The 18426-nt window shown below is 52.0% G+C and overlaps 1 protein-coding gene across 1 annotated transcript in view; it reads right to left on the bottom strand.

Annotated features, from left to right (window-relative positions):
• Window positions 1–743: 743 nt before the first annotated feature.
• LOC116952245 (uncharacterized) overlaps window positions 744–18426 on the bottom strand; it is a 93063-nt gene continuing 75380 nt past the window's right edge. The window contains exons 6-8 of the mRNA XM_032971443.2: window positions 13316–13446; window positions 12124–12177; window positions 744–7129 (exon numbers count right to left, since the gene is read on the bottom strand). Coding sequence (XP_032827334.2) covers window positions 7109–7129; window positions 12124–12177; window positions 13316–13446 — 206 coding nt within the window. The 3' untranslated portion in view covers window positions 744–7108. The remainder of the gene's footprint in view (window positions 7130–12123; window positions 12178–13315; window positions 13447–18426) is intronic.

Below are 18426 nucleotides of genomic sequence, written 5' to 3' on the forward strand. Positions count from 1 at the left end.
GTTGGGAGGTATGGGAAATGGGATTTTCCCAGGTCTCAACCCAGTCTCCAAAGGACAATGCACTTTAGTTTCACTAAAGCTTGCCTAGGCCCAGCTACACCACGTGATGCTGCCACGGTGGAAGGATCAGCACCCTGGAATTGCAATCCAGAGGTCTCCGGTTCGACCTCAAATCCACTCCCTCCAATACCAATATCTGCCATTCCCCACGAAGTCCCGTTGACGTCACGACGACGCCTGTGCCAGGCCAGGTACACTTTGAGGCCACGTGAAGTGTCAAAGGCTCGCTGACGGGAGGTCACGGGACAGACCCAGGAGCCCATGGGGTTGACTTGACTGAGAAGATTCGTAGATCCACCAGCTCTGCCCCCTTACTGTGCCCCTCCCCCACACACACCTCCATCCAGCCAGCAATACAGCTGGGTTCAACACAGTTGGGTCAATCGGCAGCTCGCCCGATGGTGGGGTAAAGCGTGGGCGCTCCCAACACTTCACAAGACGTCTGGTCAGCGTGGAAGAGGGGAGCTCTCTCTCTCGAGCTCAGTTTGGTGGAGGCCCTTTCGCGAAGTGGGTGGAGCAAGCACGAAGTGCAGCGCTGCACCTTCACAATTTGAAGCCCAGCTGCAGATCCATGAACACGTTTAACCCACGTGGAGAATGTCGTGCGATTGGCATTGCAGCACACGTCATTAATACGGGCGGGCAGGTCCCACAGCACTGGCACGTACACGCAACACACTCAAGAGACTTAAATATACAGTTTAATGTACCTAAGATCATCATTATTTACAGTTAAAATCAATACAGTGTAAAAAAAAACCCGTTGCACACAATATATATTATTTCATATACACAGCGTAAAGTAGCTGAGAATAAATTACTATCTTTGTGTTTTTGTTTTGTTCTTCTGTAAATCTTACGATTATTAGTAAAGCGAACGTAATAATAACAACAGTAGTAGTAACAAGAGTTGCTGAATAATATAATACTCTTTGGTTCTTTCGGTTAAAGTCACGTAGGTAGAAATAAAATCGATCACGACGTTTCGATCGCATCACAAGCATTCGTCATCAGGCAAAGGACCGCTTGTGTTTCGCGATCGAAACGTCGTGATTTACTTGATTTTTCTACCTACGTGACTTTACCGAAAGAACCAAAGAGTATGGATTCCTGCAGTCACGAAAGCTTCAAATCAAGAGTGAATAATATAATGCAGAGCCAATCCGCCGCGTCCAGACACGTGGCGTCAATGGGGAGAAAACAGCCTCCCGTGTTCATGGATTTTTCAGGAGGGTGCTGCACTGGGAGGGTTAGGCCAATTCCTTCTCCGAGTGTTGGTTTAGATTTGGTGCCCTTCCCCGCCACCTCCCGATTAGCACGGTTGGCTCCGTACGGCACGAAAGGTCAACATACGCACGTTTTGTTCGCGGGAGAAGTTCTGATTTTATCAATCCACTGCCGGATTGAAGGCATCCTCCCCATGCCACGGCATGTTGACCATTTTTCACCACGCCGTTCAGTGTGGGCTGGCGAAGGGATCTGTCTAGGACAGATTTATGTATTATCACTCATCGCTGATGTTAACGAACTCGGATCGCCGGGTTCACGGCAAGCCACGATCTCTGTGTGAGCCTCCAACTCCGCCTCCAGAGGTGCCGGATCGCAGGCGTTTGTCTCTTAGGGTTGCCACCTGTCCCGGTTTTCTAAAGGCTCGTCCTCTTGTTGATGCAGCTGCTGTCCCGGGAAATCTGCGAGTCCTCCCAGGGACATTTACGAGTCCAGATTTGTTTTTTTGTTTAATAGTTGCCGAATCATTCACCACTCAGGACAATGAATCCACTTTTAGTTCTCCCGTCAAAAGCTTCACGCTTCATTTCTTTAACCAGGTGAGCACTAATGAGACCAGGATAGCCTCACAAGCAAGACTGGCTTGGGGCCATAGTCCGTCAGTAAAATGGGGCTATAGTACGTATGCGTGTTGAACTTCTTTCGCACCGTACGTAGACACCCGCGTTAATCGGAGGTGCGGAAATCTAATGCAGTTGCCCCAACTTCTGTCCTCGTGAACTATGACTTTTAGCGTTACACGCCCCGGTTTCGTTTCACATCTCGGCGATCTCGGCAACGCGAGCGACCGCCACACCCCGGAGGGTAGCTTTGGCGACGACTCACACTTGATTTATTTAGCAATTATTACAATAACCGAATCAATGTTTGAACTTATATTGCTCCCAACGCGCGCAAACACGAGCGTGCAGTCGTCGATCCATGGGCAAGGGCGCCTTGATGCGCAGCTGTTTGGCCAACGTCGGTACGCACGCGGTTGGAACCGTTGGACGAACGTCGGACAAACGTTGGCACAACGTTCCATGACGCCCGTGTCTCGTTTTCGGTGGAGCGGGCGGCGGGGGGGGGTGGGGGGCTCTTTTGTTATGGTTTCACGGGACGAACGTTTGTACGCGCGGTCGCATTGAGCGCGCGTGTGCGTGGTCGCGATCGTCACGAAACACTACAAGTAACAATGAGCACTAGTCGTTCCAATAGCCGTCGTTTTTAAACCCTTCGTCCTTGACAAACCACGCCGAGTCTCAAGGTTCTATTTCGGGGGTTTGAGTTGGGCGGGACCTTTGGAGAGTTTCCTGATTGAAAACGTAACTTTTTTTTTTGTTTAGCCTGAGCCGCGAGCCAGATATACTGCTAACGTTGGCGGAGGAGCTGTCGAGTGCGCAGGCTGTGCCACTGCACCAGGACCTATTTGTCGGAGGGGCCCAGGCAGACATATAAATGTTTTGCCAACCACGCCACTGGATTCCACAGCAAGCGCTTCATAATGTCGATCCCTGCCTTAGGACGTAGAGGAAAGCCCCACGCAGCAGCGGTAAGTCAACAGCGACCGCACGAGCCCAGGGGGAGACTGCTCCAACCAGAGCAACGTGGAATGTCCACCGCCGTCCCAGGGCAGCCGATGGCGATAAGCGTTGTTCCGCGACGCTCGTTTAAAACGGATTACAGCGCTGGAGAAAATGTGGCCGTGCTGATATTTGGTGAGAGAGAGAGAAAAAAAAAATGTTTCTGCCAATTGCCTAGATTTTGGCGATTTTTTTTCTGCCAAGGCTTAAGGCGCAGCCCCGCAAATTGCTTGCTCAGGCCACCGCTTTTTTGCCGCTCGTAATTTGCACGAAGAGAACATTCTGACGCATCGTTCCCACTGACTTTGCAAACCCCACAGAGCGCCGTACAGGATTTTTAGCTGCAGGCTATTCTTTGCGTGGGTTGATCTTTGTACCTCCTGCGCGCTTAATAAATGTTGCGCACGTTTTCCACGCGCTCGGTGGATTGTTGCATCACAAGACCGCGGGGGACGGCGGCGGCCTTGGTCGACCTTCAATCTAGCAGTGGATGGATCAAGGCTGATGATGATGATGAACACTTCACGACAACGCACAATGCATCTTTTTATATATATACGTCTGAGTTGCTTGGCGCACGAGACCTATGGTGCAAATGTGTTTACACCAATGGTATTGTCTGCTATAGCAGGGTTTTTTTTCCTCTCTCAAATATCTCGGGTTGCCCCGATTTATCGCCGAGATCAACACGTGCAACAGCGCTCCGTGACCTTTCGATGAAAGCCGCAGAATAACAATTAATTACGATCATTTTTTAGCTTTGCCCACGCAGAGAAACAGAAAAGAGCCCGACTGAAGTCAATTGAACCCCGCTGCTAATCAATAACCAAAGTCATTCAAAGTGCGCCCCACAACTCAAACGAACGTCGCGTGCCGCTCGTCGCTTTTGGCAGTCTCGAGCCAGTGGCGGCAATGCCACGAACCCGTGGCAAGGGACCAGTTTGACCCCAGAGGACGAGCCCCTTTGTTGGCATCGCCCAAGGCGGTGCCCATTTGTAACGACCCTCCCCCCCACCCCCCCCCCCCCCGAAAGAATCGTGGATTGACCCGAATCAACCGCGGAGGATCATGAGCCGCTTTCGATCGCGAGCCGCCGTGCCAAGCAGCTGGACTCGAAACACTCGACCCACACAAATCTCAAGATCCCCCTCCCCCCGTTTGTTGAGGAGGGTCCTGCTTGAGGTATTCTACCGGCTCCTCTCCACATTCCTTATTCGAGAGTAAAACCGGAGCGCCGGGGGGACACCGCGCACACGTACAAAGAAGGGAAGACTGCTCAGCAGTGTTTGCTTGCTGCTCCATCCTCTTATAGAGGCATCACTTTGCTGCCACCACAGTTTGGGTGTCAGAACCATTGTCATCAGCGGCGGGGGGGGGGGGCGGGCATCATTACCTTGTGATCCACCAACCCCCATTTACAAGTCGCTGCATGGTCGGCGTCTGCCATTGCGCCACCTTGCCAGGAGTGCCGTGACTCGATAGCAGTGACACGTGGAGATTTCAGGCACACTCCCGTAACGACGGGGTCACAGGGGCTAGAGGGGGCTTAGGGGCCTTAGGATCAAGGAATTACGAATGAGGTTTGAATTAGAGGCCAGGTGTTCAGGTTGACACATTTAACATGCGGGCTGTGGCGACCAATGGTACGATTCGTGATTGATGGTTTGGTGCAGATCGCAGCGTGATTACAACGCTGACGTGCGTCGGACACCCCTCTCCACCCGACACAGACAAATAAAGTCGTCACGTGGTAAAAAAAAAAAACGCGCCGATTTATGATTGCTTACGCACACCGGTTGCGCTGGAGAGCGATCCACACACGCATTTAACAATCTGGTACGACGTTTCGCTGGTAGTTACAACCAGGGGTAGTTGCTGGATGCTGCGAATGATGTTGGCTGTAATTGCCAATGAGACATCGTACCAACTTGTTAAACGTGCTGGATTTCGATGCAGCGTGCCGGACTGCTGAAACAGTAATACACTGGCGTCAGATGGTGAAGGGTGTATGACACACACACATTGGCATTGTGCTCACGTGGCGATCTGACCCCCCCAAAAAATATTTTAAATCGCTAAGGTTGATGTACAGTATGTTGAACTTCTTTCGCCCCGTACGTAGCCAACCGTGCTAATCGCAGGCGCGTTCGGGGGTCTAATCTAATTTTACATTTATAGAGCAACTTTATTATGGTTGTGGGTTTAGCATAGGGGTTAATTATGCTTAAGGTCGGGGGTTAATATGGATGAGGCATTGGGGTTAGGGTTATGATTGGGAGAAGGGAATAAGGTGAGAAGTTTAATTAAGGGGGATGCATGTCAGATTCGGCATGAAGTGTAGCGATAATAATGACGCCAATTATTAAACCAGGAATGACTCAACGAGTCTGACGACTATTTTTTGCAGAAGGGCCCTGGTGCTGCATTTGGGATGTTTCGCCAAAACACCAACGGCGAGTTCCTGGCTTTGTGTGGGAGGAAAAGCCGGAGCACCCGGAGAAAACCCACCAGACACGATCATCTCCTGGCCACCCAGAAGATGGCATTGGCTGGGAGGGCTGGCCATCACCTGGCCACCACTCCCAGCCCACTACGTCCACAACACCTGGCAGTAACCCGGTCACCTCAAATTAAAAAAATCCTGCTTAGCTTTCAAAATTCGACAAGATCGGGGCGCATTCGCAGGTGGTCAGGTCATCGGTAATAGTCATGGGCGGTGCTCATGGTCAAGTATCAATGATCGAGGTGAGTTGTTACACTTAAGAGGGCAATAATGAAAGAGGTTCGAGGTAGGTTGAAGGGTTATAGGTTCGGCCTCATACGTAAGGGCAGCAATTGAACCAGGGCATGGAGAGAGCCAGACGGTCACCGCATTGCGTGCTTTCAGATGCGCTTCTGCGGCCGTCTGGAACGCTCTTCCTTCTGATATTAGGAACCACTGGAGCTGTAAACTTTTAAATCTAGATTGAAAACTCATTCCTTTAGAACTGCTTTTTGTGTTAAGATTGTTGTCCTTATCTCCGCACCTCCGATTAGCGCAGTTGAACATACACGGTGAGAAGGGAGAGTTGCAGTGGCGAATTCTGCAAAGGCAGAGCAAGGGGAAGTGCAAATGCTTCGCCCCCACAGCGAGCCAGTGAGAATGGCCGGCCGGGCATGAAATCCACAGTCTGTAAGTCGGGAGGCAAAATCTAAATTTTAGCATTCCTGAGAGCCACAACCGTGATAGCAGATGTAGAACAGAGAGACAAGGAAGGAGTGGATCAGTGAGAGCGTTGAATCGTCGATCATTAAACAGGCAGGTGGGCGGCTTTAAAACGTCGAACCTCTGTCGAGTACCGGGAGCTCCGTCCCGAATGCGACAGCGGTTTAGGGGGTCTTGCGTATCCGGGGGCTGGGGGGTGGGAGGTGAGGGAGGGGAGAGGGAGGTAGGGAGGGGCGGTGGGGAACGCGTGACGAGGCGATGCTGCTCACGCGACGTGACAGGAGCGGTGGCAGCAGTGGTTAGCGGCAACTGCGCTACGAAGCCGTCAACCCCGAGTTCGTTTCCCGCTCACGGCCACGAACGCCGGTGACGATTATCTCAACCGGTCGTGGGCCTCCCCTAGGTCGACTCGGCCTCAAATGAGTACCTGGTGCGGTGTGCAAACATCGCCACTGGGGAGACAAAGGCGGCCGGGCGTGGCGTTGGCCACGGACCCCCCGGTGTGCCGTGCCGGCTTTCGTAGGTGCTCGCTAACAGCACTTGCCCCCGACAGTCTGTCACAGGCGACACGGCGGGCATTTTTGTGTTTGTCCCCTCCCTCCAGCGCTCCGCTTCGCCGCGGCCGCCGCTTCGAAGTTCGCGGCCGCTGCATCGACGACCACTCCCCGGGTCTCTCGTCGCGCGGTCCCAGCCGCACCACGAGGTTGCCGACGACGTGGCCGGGTTTGGGTTTTTTTTTTCTTTTTCCGGCGGCCCCTCCTCGGGGGTCTCCTCCGGGCGGACGCGTCTCCGGGCGCGTCGTTTCGCGCTCGTCCGCCTGTCGCTGTCGCTTGGTCGCCGGGCGGGGCGGGGGGGGGCGCGGGGCGGCGGGGTCGACGCCGAGTCTCTCCGGGTGAGCGGGCGCGCGTTCACGCCGCCGCGGCCTGAGCACCGAAGCGAGCCGCCACGATCCCGGTCGAGCGCTCGGCGCGTTCCGTCTCTGGCGCGTTGGCCGCTAACACTGAGTGTCTTCTTGCTGCATCGGCACGGGGAACGACACGCGTGGAACGATGGTTAGACACGACTTTTTTTTTTTTAACCAGGTAGGGCCCCCGCTGAGCTCTGTAGCTCTTTGTTTCAGAAGCCACCTAGGCCACAAATGATAGCTCAGCAAGGTGGCTTGTCGCGTGGACAATTTAAATCCGCCAAATACTCGGAACGCCCGTTGATTCTAAATGTGGGGGGCGGAGGGAGGGGGAACCGGAGGACAGAAAAAAATCCACACGACCACGGGGGAGAGAGACACGCAAACTCCAAATATGCAGGCGTCAGGGTCGTGATCAAACCCACGACTTCCTGTATACCAGGCTACCACCACACAACTACTCCCCACATTAATATACAAGACAAAGAACCCCCGTATAGCCGTAACAGACTGTTGGGGCAAGAGTTGTTTGCGAGCACCTATGAAGGCCAGCACGGTACACAAGGGGGGGGGGGGGGTGGTAGCACCAGACCCAGCCGCCTTTGTACAGAAGCACAGGAGGAATTAATGTGACGCGGTTCGGCAATATCGTTTCCGTTGCCCTCAACGTGTAAAAAAGTAAACGTGGAAAAACGCACGATGACCGTAATTGAATGGGCATTTAAAGGTTTTGCATCTTTACAAGAGCCATCGCCGGCGCTCGCTTCCGGCGCACCTCCGGTAAGCACCGTTCGGCTCCGTGCGGTGCTAAAGAAGTTCAACGTACACACACGCGTACGTGAGACGCGCGCGCTGGCTCGCAAAGGCGCATCCATCACGCGCTGCGCCGCCACGTTCATAGTGGAATACAAAAAAAATTATATATTTACATCGATAAAAAATATATATATTTCGCTCCACATCCTTCCTCACATCGTACATTGCAACATCCTGACGTGCCAGGCCAGTCGTCGCAGGGGGCATTGGAGGTATCAGCAGGCACACCAGACTCATCAGAGCAGGCCGGGGGGAGGAAGACATATGGGGGGTGGGAGTGGGGGCCAGGTCATTACCCTCCTGGGCTCAGGTATTTAAGACTGGTCTAAGATTTAGGAATGGACCCCGTGTTTGTGTGCAGTCTTCTTCCTCGTCTCTGAACTTACAGCTCGGATGCTCCAGTGCTGAGATTGGGCCTCCTGAATTCAGCCATCGAGTATGGGAGAGGAGAGAGGGGGGGGGGGGTTGTGATTCTTCCACGTTCTCAATGCTTTTGTTTTTCTTAAACACGGTGGACCCTTAACGATTTATCTCGGGGGCGATTACCGCTGGCCACCTTGCGGCCGAGATTTGCGCAGTTGGCGTGCACAAGCGTGCACGCGATCGTGACTGGGAGAGCAGCAAAGCACGGCTTTCTGGGAAATCCCAGTGAGGCGTTGGCCACTGAGTCATTCTGCGCTTTTGGCTCGATGTGAGAGATAGAGGCAAGGTCTGTACCAGTGCCGTGAGGGGGAGGGAGGGGGGTGCAGCCAAGAAGGAAAGGCAACGGATGCCCACGGGGGGGGGGGGGGGGCATGGAGCCAGCACTGCTGCTGGATCTCTGGGTTCGAATTAAATCATTCTCATCCACTCAGCCACTTACCCACCGACCCATTGAGTTTCTCTCCAGTTAATGATGGTTATTATGTTTGTAATTACGCTCGTTTACCCAGGAAAGCATCACCAAGTACCTACCGTATTACAATCCAGTCAGGTTGTCACGTGGGCTAATATACCAATTGATTTGGTCACCAGGTTTACAGTGCAGTGCACTAACCAGAGTGTACTCACCGTCAAGCAATGCTTTGACAAAGGCCTCTGAATGGATGATTAATTAAAAATGTACATAAATATTAAGTACGGTAATGTAGCATACAATGGATGCTACATTACCGTACTTCAAACCCAACATTCTGAGAGGGTGCTACATTATTTGCACTCATCATGTTCACAATAGTGATTATTAAGAGAATACAGAAATACAAATGAGATGGAACAGGTGCTAAGTGTGGCAGAGACGCACTTGCGTTCCGCATGCGCCTGGCACATATTTGTGAAATAAATTATCAAGCATTCATAATTAGTTCACGGAGCTTAACTCAACACCGCTAAGTGCTTGCCGATTTGAAACACCATTCGAATTTTTTTTCACAGAAACCCAGGCCTCCCTCGAACCAGCATCAGAATCTTCATTGAGACTGGAGGAATCTGATGAGCTATGAAGCTCTTTTTCACAGATGTCCAGTGTGGGTGGTACTGTCAAGTATGCGCGGGTCAACCAGAAACCTCTGGTGGCAGCGGGTCCATCAGCAGATCAGCCACGGTGTGCGATGAGCCGTCTGGCGCTGCACGCCAGCTGATTGTCATCGCTTGTCACTCCGGCCCGTGAACTTTGTGTAGCGGAAAAAAAATTCCAGCGGAGAAAGCGCTCGGTAACCATTGGGCCAGCTCGCATTATTTGCAAGACAGTATTTCCTCGGATGGAAATGACCATATATGGAAGTGACCCAAACATAACGTGACAAAACAACTGTGACACCTCCTTTAATTGTGTATTCACTTGTTATTCTTTCTCCCTAAGGATGTATTATCACCATCGGCCCTGAGCAGTCCACTGCGGAAGCCACTTCAGACTCTCACGATCTTACAATACGACAATCCACCCAGCACCTACTGCACATGAGCTCATTTCATCACTCCATCTCCTCGGTAGTCGTGCTCTCGAACGCGTTCCATCCCTTGGCTGCCCACTCCGTTGCTGTTCGATGCCACCGTTCATCATCGCTCCTATAGCGGGTGGTACCCTCCTACAGCGGGTGGTATGCACTGATTGAACGCTTCTCCACAAGTTTACTTTTCACTTTCAGCTTTCCGAAAGCATGACGACCTACTCTTCTTCCCCCTCCTTTTAAAATGTTCTTGATCCTGTTACAGCTTCAGAAGCCGCCCTACCATTAGCACGGTTGGCTACGTGTAGTGTGAAAGAAGTTTTCCACACATACACACACGCTCCGCTGGGTTTTCCCAGTGATGTCCCTCTGGCAGATGCGTGTTCTCCCCATGGTGGCGTGGATATTTCTTCGGGTCCTCGCGTTTTTCCCTCCACAATTAAAGAACGTGCGTTTAGAGTGTTTGGCTGCTATAAATTTCCACGTGATAAGCCACTTCGCTGAACTATCATTTGTGGCCAGGTCGCTTCTGAAAAAGAGCTAAATTAGCTCAGTGGGCGTTATCTGGTAAAAAAAAAAAACGCTTAGTTTCAGATTGTGTAACGAACTTGTTGCAAGTGACCTATAGTTTTTGATGGCATTTGTCCTGAAACGACTTTGCGGCCTTCTCTGTCACAGCCCTTATCACAATACACGGCAGTTCCTTCCCATTGGATGTGATCATGTTTTTGCCGTCAATATTCATTCCGTTGCATCTTTCCCCCCCCCCCCCCCCAATACAATTCTCAGAAAACAGTCGAATGTTTGATAACATTGGCAAAGATTATGATTTGCGGTGATATTAGCATTCATGATTGTGGGACCATTCGTGTGTATCTATCCTGGTGATCAATTGAACTGCTCACCCCCACGTGAGCACACTTCTCGTAAACTGCATTAAAAACTGAAAATACTTTACACAAAAGTCTCATTGATTCTGAGGCCAGATTTAAACCGAGATGTATAAGAGCATGACCACAGTTGAAATGGATGATGACGGTGACGATTAATAGCAATTCATCTAGATACCAGTGCTGGCTTTGTGGCCAGGAATATGGAATTAAAACTCTGCAGCGGTCACAATTTGGAAATGAACAGAAATCGGCGGTTTTGTTCCGGTAATTTCCACACCCACTGCCATCGCCAACCAGAAACGCCTTGCACGTGCATAAAATCTTACATTTCGCGATAAAAAAAAAAGATCCTGTTGCGTGCAGGCAGACTGGGGAGCAATGGAAACTTTGCGACACGTTTTGCTTGCACGTTCTGTTGCCATCACAAAATAGTGAAGAAACAGTTCCGTGATATTTGGCCTTTTTCGGATATATATATTTTTTTAAGTCATCGTGGCCCATATTTGGCTCTAGGGCCAAAGCAGGCACCTTTAACCACCAAAAGGTAGCAAAACGAGATTTATTCATATGTAATAATATGTAATAACCCACTCAGATCGTTGCGTTTGATCTTCTACGAAGCTCATGGTCCACTCTAAATCTCCTCCGCACAAACCATGGCAGATGCGGATGAGCTGATGCACTAATTTAAAATAACAAAAACTGTCCAGCGTGCGACTGTGGGCATCCACATATAACGACGCAGTTCCCAATCCACCAACACGAAGGAGACATCACAGCGACACACTCCGCTGCTCCTGGCACGAAATTGTCGTTGTTGTTCCGCTTCTATGTCAGCGATACGAAAGAGGGCCCACTGATTTTCAAGTGGGTATCACATGATTCACTGCCATTGGCCACTTAAGAAATTGGAACAGCTCGACCCGATGCCACCGCAGGTGGGTACCGACACAAGTGAGATATCCCGTCAGGGCTTACGTACTTTCTTTTTTAAGGATCTCACAACTATTTGAAAGTCGTGACCTGACTTCCAAAGGCCACTCTGATAGTCCTCATCACCACCACCACCACCACGGTCTGGCACCAGGTCTTCCCCTTGGTCGCAGACCTCTGGGTGGGTGCCACTGCAATGCCCATCTCGGTGACCTGCCCTGCTCCCTCCAGCCTACAAACGCGACCCACCTATTGCCTCAACCTTGCGTGACGCGATTGGAGAACCTCGTCTAAGCAATCGCCTTGGATCAGAATCCAGGATCACCGCAGTGGTGGCCGAGTGCCTCTGACACGGGCCGGTAGGAGCATTGCCGGCGCTGGGTTTTATACAAACGGAGCCACGGCGTCTGGAGACATCAGCCCGCGGGGATGCACAATGCCGCTTCATATTCTGCTTCGGCTCCGATGGGGGTGTAGACGTGTGTGCCGTGCGGGAGGAAGTGCCCACATCCTCGTGGGCACCGTAAGAACGTACCCGCAGCGGGTCTCCTTCTGGGGCCTGTGGCGCTTGCTTTCTTGATTGTGCTTGCTGTGGCAGACGAAAAAAAAGACAAAGATCCCCTGTTTAGCCTTAACAGACTGTTGGGGCAAGCGCTGTTAGCGAGCAGCACCGTTCAAGGGTGGCACGATACAGCGAGGGAGTGGGTGGCCAGTACCACGCCTTTGTCTCCCTAGTGGCAATGTTTACACACCGCACCAAGTACTCATTTGAGGCCGAGTCCACCTAGGGGAGGCCCAGGACCGGTTCAGATATTCGTCACCGATGTTGGCCGTGAGCGGGAATCGAACTAGCATCGACCGGGTTCGTAGCGCAGCGCCCTAAGCGCTCCACTACCGCTCCACTACCGCTACACTACCGCTCCCCACCCACACAACAGACTCCCACACATATAGCGTCTATGTTTTGAAGCCGTGGTGTGGCGGTTGTCACACTGGACTTGAAATAATGGGGAAAGTTTCTCAAATTCCACCCCCACCAATGGTGAGCACTCCACATTCCTATGGTGGTGTTCAGTCTCCGCAGGGCAATTTTTCACGTTTAAATATCGTACTATTGGAAGAAAAAAAACGAAAATGACATTTAAAAAACAACGGCCAAGATTACTATATTGTGAAAGTGGCAATAACATGCTGCGGCTTTATTTGAAGGCTGTCAAGAGATAAATTGGCCAAATTTTTGCCGATATCGTCTGGGGGTGGTGGGGGGGGGTGCGGGGGCGGGGGAAGTGAGCAATAGAAAATGTTGTGCATGGCTGCTGGAAAGATATTCAACTGGGTACATCCACGACTGTGATGCTACCGATCGTGGCGGTAATGGAAATATTTAGAGGTGGTGGTGATAATGATGAACATTGAGGAGGTGACGATTGCAGTGGAAAAGATAATGAGTGGGCCGAGTTGATCCGTATGTGTGTGTGTGTGCATGTGGAGCTCTAACTCGCGATCTACACTCACGTGCCTTAACAGACTGTTGGGGCGAGTGCTGTTAGCGAGCACCTATGAAGGCCGGCACGGCACACGAGGAGGATGTGCCGGCCAGCACCACGCCCGGCCGCCTTTTTCTCCCGAGTGGCGATGTTTGCACAACGCACCAGGTACTCGTTTGAGGCTGAGTCGACCTAGGGGAGGCCGTGGTCGTTGTCGTGTTGGGGCGTGAGCGGACAAACCTTGCGGGCTATGAGCCAGCCCAGGAGCATGCCCAGCAGCAGCGACGACAGCGAGCTCATCAGGCCGAGCAACAGCATGGTGCCGAGAGTGCCACCCGTGCCACCACCTCCTGCACCGGCCTGGCTGTGGTCTGCAGGGAGACATCACACCACCAGAGACATCACACCACACGAGAGACATCACACCACACGAGACATCACACCACGAGAGACATCACACCACACGAGACATCACACCACGAGAGACATCACACCACGTGAGACATCACATCACGAGAGACATCACACCACACGAGACATCACACCACACGAGACATCACACCACAAGAGACATCACACCACGTGAGACATCACACCACGAGGGACATCACACCACACGAGACATCACACCACACGAGACATCACACCACAATAGACATCACACCACGAGAGACCCCACACCACACGAGACATCACACCACGAGAGACATCACACCACACGAGACATCACACCACGAGAGACATCACACCACACGAGACATCACACCACGAGAGACATCACACCACACGAGACATCACACCACGAGAGACATCACACCACACGAGACATCACACCACGAGAGACATCACCCAACACGAAACATCACACCACGAGAGACATCACACCACACGAGACATCACACCACGAGAGACATCACACCACGAGAGACATCACACCACCCCCCACCCCGCGTGTAGCCTTAGCAGACTGTTGGGGGCAAGTAGCTGTGTGTTCGCGAGTAGCACCGATGAAGGCTGGCACTGTGGCACGCGAGGGGATGGTGTGGCCTGCACCACATCCCACACCAAAGAACAAATACAAAGATCCCCCGTATAACCTTAGCAGGCTGTTGGGGCAAGTGCTTTTTGCGAGCACCTATGAAGGCTGCCACTGTGGCACACAAAGGGGTGGGTGGCCAGCAACCACGCCCGGCCGCCTGCGCTTCCCCAGCGGCGATGTTTACACGCCGCACCAGGTAAGTAATTTGAGGCTGAGTCGACCTAGGGGAGGCCCAGAACCGGTTCAGATAACCGTCACTGGTGCTGTTGGGGGGAAACGAACTTGGGGGTCCGTGGGATTCGTAGCGCAGCGTAGCGCTAACCGCTACACCACCGCTCCCCACTGGAGGCGTGAACAACGCCGACGCACACGAACAACAGATGCAGTGTAACACAGGGGTCGGACACTTGCAGCTCCGAAGCCGCATGCGGTGGCTCAGCGGCTTTCCCCCTTTGCGGGCAGCCGGTTTAAAAACAATGAAGAAAAACCCCCTCCTTAAATCTTCAAACATAATTGAACGTAAACAAAATTGATCAAATATGGCAGAGGTGAATGGGTCATTATGTGGAATGTCTTGGTAACAACAGAATGTACAACAGTGTGTTTTGTTATTAAAAATAGCCACGTTTATTCCATTACCTATTTTGTTTAAGTCATCATGTGTTTGTCGTCTGCTGTATACCTGCGCTGCTGCTGCTGTGTTCATATACAAGGGGATCTGCGTGAGATGCGGCTCTCGAACTATTTTGGTCAAAGACGAAAAACAAACGTCTCTTCTTCTTTGAAAGGTTGCCGACCACTGGCGTAGCGTGGTTGGGCATGGGCCCCTCGTGTAAGGAACTAACATGGGGGGGGGGGGAGCGCCCCCCCGCCCCCATCCGCCCACCTCCCGCCCACCCCCCGAGTGCCAATTTCTGACCTCTCCTCTAAGCCCGCCAGCGACCGCTGGGAGGCCAGGTCGTGGTGCAGCGGCACCGCGCTTGGCACACGTTCCCAGCTGGGCCGCTGCTGTGGCACTCGTGCTGATACTGGGGGCAGTGCCCTTGAGGAGATGCGGCTGCGTTGCGACACCACGGTGCGCGTCTGCCCGAGTTGCATCGTACGCGGCGAGTCCTCGCCTAACGCGTGTTCACGCTTGCAGCGCGTTTTCGCGACGACGGGGTTCCTCCATTCGGGAACGGGTTTGAGCACAACGCGGAACGCGCACGGGTTATAACGGGGAACGCGCACGGGTTATAACGGGGAACGCGCACGGGTTATAACGGGGAACGTGCACGGGTTATAACGGGGAACGCGCACGGGTTATAACGGGGAACGCGCACCGTTATAACGTGGAACACGCACTGTTATAACGGGGAACGCGCACCGTTATAACGGGGAACGCGCACCGTTATAACGGGGAACTCGCACCGTTATAACGTGGAACGCGCACTGTTATAACGGAGAACGCGCACCGTTATAACGGGGAACGCACACTGTTATAACGGGGAACTCGCACCGTTATAACGGGGAACACGCACTGTTATAACGGGGAACACGCACCGTTATAACGGGGAACACGCACCGTTATAACGGGGAACACGCACCGTTATAACGGGGAACGCACACTGTTATAACGGGGAACTCGCACCGTTATAACGGGGAACGCGCACCGTTATAACGGGAAACACGCAACGTCATAACGGGGAACTCGCACCGTTATAACGGGGAACACGCACCGTTATAACGGGGAACACGCACCGTTATAACGGGGAACGCACACTGTTATAACGGGGAACGCGCACCGTTATAACGGGGAACTCGCACCGTTATAACGCGGAACGCGCACTGTTAGAACACGTCTTCTGAGCGGTCGATGACGAACTACTTTGTTGAGCTGCGCGGCTGAGCGGGACGGTGATACAGTACGCGGAATGATACAGTAACGCGACAGCGCATTCCTCACTGCTTAGTCCCACCATCTCACTGTGTGTGCGCGCAGTAGTACAATGTAAACCCGCCAAAATGTGTCGGCAAACTTTATCGTCACATTATTTATGGGGAAATTGTTGTCGCGCGTTTTTTTTTCGCTTAACGCGCCGCTCTTCAGGAACGCATCGACCGCGTTAAACAACGACCTACCCTAATTGTATGCGACTGCTGTTTGCAATGAAGATGATTATGTTGTTGATGACGATGTTCACGTGATATGCTGATGGTGTTGATGTCCTTGATTGTTTCCGATTCGACTGCCATTGCTGACCGAGACGATGACGACGATGATAGCGATGGTAACAGTGTTTTATCCATTGCCACCGTTGCAAATTAAATGAATAATTGCGTAAACAGTTGGACGTATAATCTAAATACCATAAGCATGTCAAGGCGCCGTGAAAGCGAAGCGAATAAATGTAAACGTCACACTCAAGACAACAAAGGACAACACAAATACACAAGCCGGGGCTTGTTGAGCGGTGTCGCTGCACTCATCACATTGTGACGACGATGATACAGCAGTGCCTCGGTTAACGGTGACATCGGTTCACGCTTTTTCGGTGAACGTACCGCCTCCCGTAGGACTCCCACGGTTTCAAGGAACGCGAGCATTGTGATCAAACGGTCACGTGGTTACGTTCTAAGCACGCGGGCGCCAATTTCGGCCAATCCGAGCGCTCGTAAGTGGGGGGGCTGAGCCATGCCCTCAGCCAATCAGCGACGCCCATTTATGAGCGGTTTAGACCTCGACTGGGATTTGTTTACATTTTAAGTTCTCTTTTTTTTTTGGCAGTGGAAAAACAGCTCTCTTGCAGACTCGGTGATGTTTGATTGTTGTTCCACGTCTAAGACAATTCGATGAACAGCTATTTCGGCTCACAGTCGTGGTACGTGGAACGGATTATGAACGTTAACCCGAGGAACTGCAGTAGTCCTCTTGAACGTGGCGCAGGGTGAAATTCACAGGCACGCTTTGGTAAAGCGTCGCAAAAGAAAATCGCCAAGTCTGGCTGATAGCCACATTTAAACCGGGCCATCCATTTTTGACATTGGGAGGAATCTCGTCTGTCTACCAAGCGTGCATTGTCCCAACACGGTCAGATAATGAGAATGTGTGTCCATCCCTCGCGTTGGAGCGTGGAAGGAAGTCCTCGCCTGCCTTTCGCTTTTCATAAAATCGTGCATTGCACCATGTGCCGCGTGCGTTCAGAGCCTCGGGGCGGCAAATAAAATGTGTTAACGATAAGGGAAGTCGTGTTTCCTTGAATCGGCGTGTTACAATTAATAAGTGCGAAACTAGGGAATGGCTGTGCTCACAATTGCTTAATTCTTCGAGAAGGTGGGGGGTCGAGTCTTCAGCATGGAGGAGGGGGGGAGCAGCCCCCCTCCCCCGCCCCCCTGCAGTCTTTCCAAAGCTATGGGGCTGCCACATTTGATTCTATTACCAGGCAAGGCCCACGGAGATATGTAGCTCTTTGTCAGAAGCCACTTGGCTATCACAAATGATAGCTCAACGAAGTGGCTCATCAACGTGGACACGCATAGCAGCCAAATACTCTAAACGCGTGATTCGGGATTCTAAATGTGGAGGGGGGTGCAAACCGGAGGACCCGGAGAAAAATCCACGCGGCCACGGGGAGAGAGACACCGCAAAGTCCAAATATACAGCAGGCGTCAGGGTCGGGGTCGAACCCAAGACCTCCTGTACACCAGGCGAGGTAGTTAACATCTCATAGCCACCGTGATGATGATGAGAGACACCGCAAACTCCGAATATACAGCAGCAGGCGGCGTCAGGGTCGGGATCGAACCCACGCCCTCCTGTACACCAGGCGAGGTAGTTAACATCTGGTCACAGCGGCACCCCACTGCCAAGCTCTGTAACTCATCACACTCCTGTGCTTCCATCTGTTGACCACCTGCAGTGCTGTGGGTCCACTGTCACGTGCTTGTCACGTGCTTATCACGCGCAGACACGTGCCGCACATAGATTAGCTCAGCATTGGATTTCATCCAACTTTGATTAAAATGGAAATGCACAATCGGCCACTATCTATTCCTTTTAAACGTTGAGCACATTTTTCATACATTTTGAAGACTCACAACTACGTGGTGTCAAGATAGCAAAGCTTGAGAAGTACCAACTTATTTATACGGCAAATGAGAGTTAATTTCTTTATGACCCCAATCAGTGCAAATGGTTATCGCGTAATTCACTGTTTTATTGGCCTTATGAAGGAATTGGAACTTCCGTAATATTTTTCCACCTCAGGTGCAAACGACAAGGGAAATAAATACCTGACTCTGCTGTGCCGTGAAGAATGGGCCATTGTCTGAA

The sequence above is a fragment of the Petromyzon marinus genome, chromosome 3 (genome assembly GCF_048934315.1).
Source record: "Petromyzon marinus isolate PM22_M1 ecotype Great Lakes invasive population chromosome 3, UKy_Petmar_22M1.pri1.0, whole genome shotgun sequence".
NCBI classification, from domain to species: domain Eukaryota; kingdom Metazoa; phylum Chordata; class Hyperoartia; order Petromyzontiformes; family Petromyzontidae; genus Petromyzon; species Petromyzon marinus.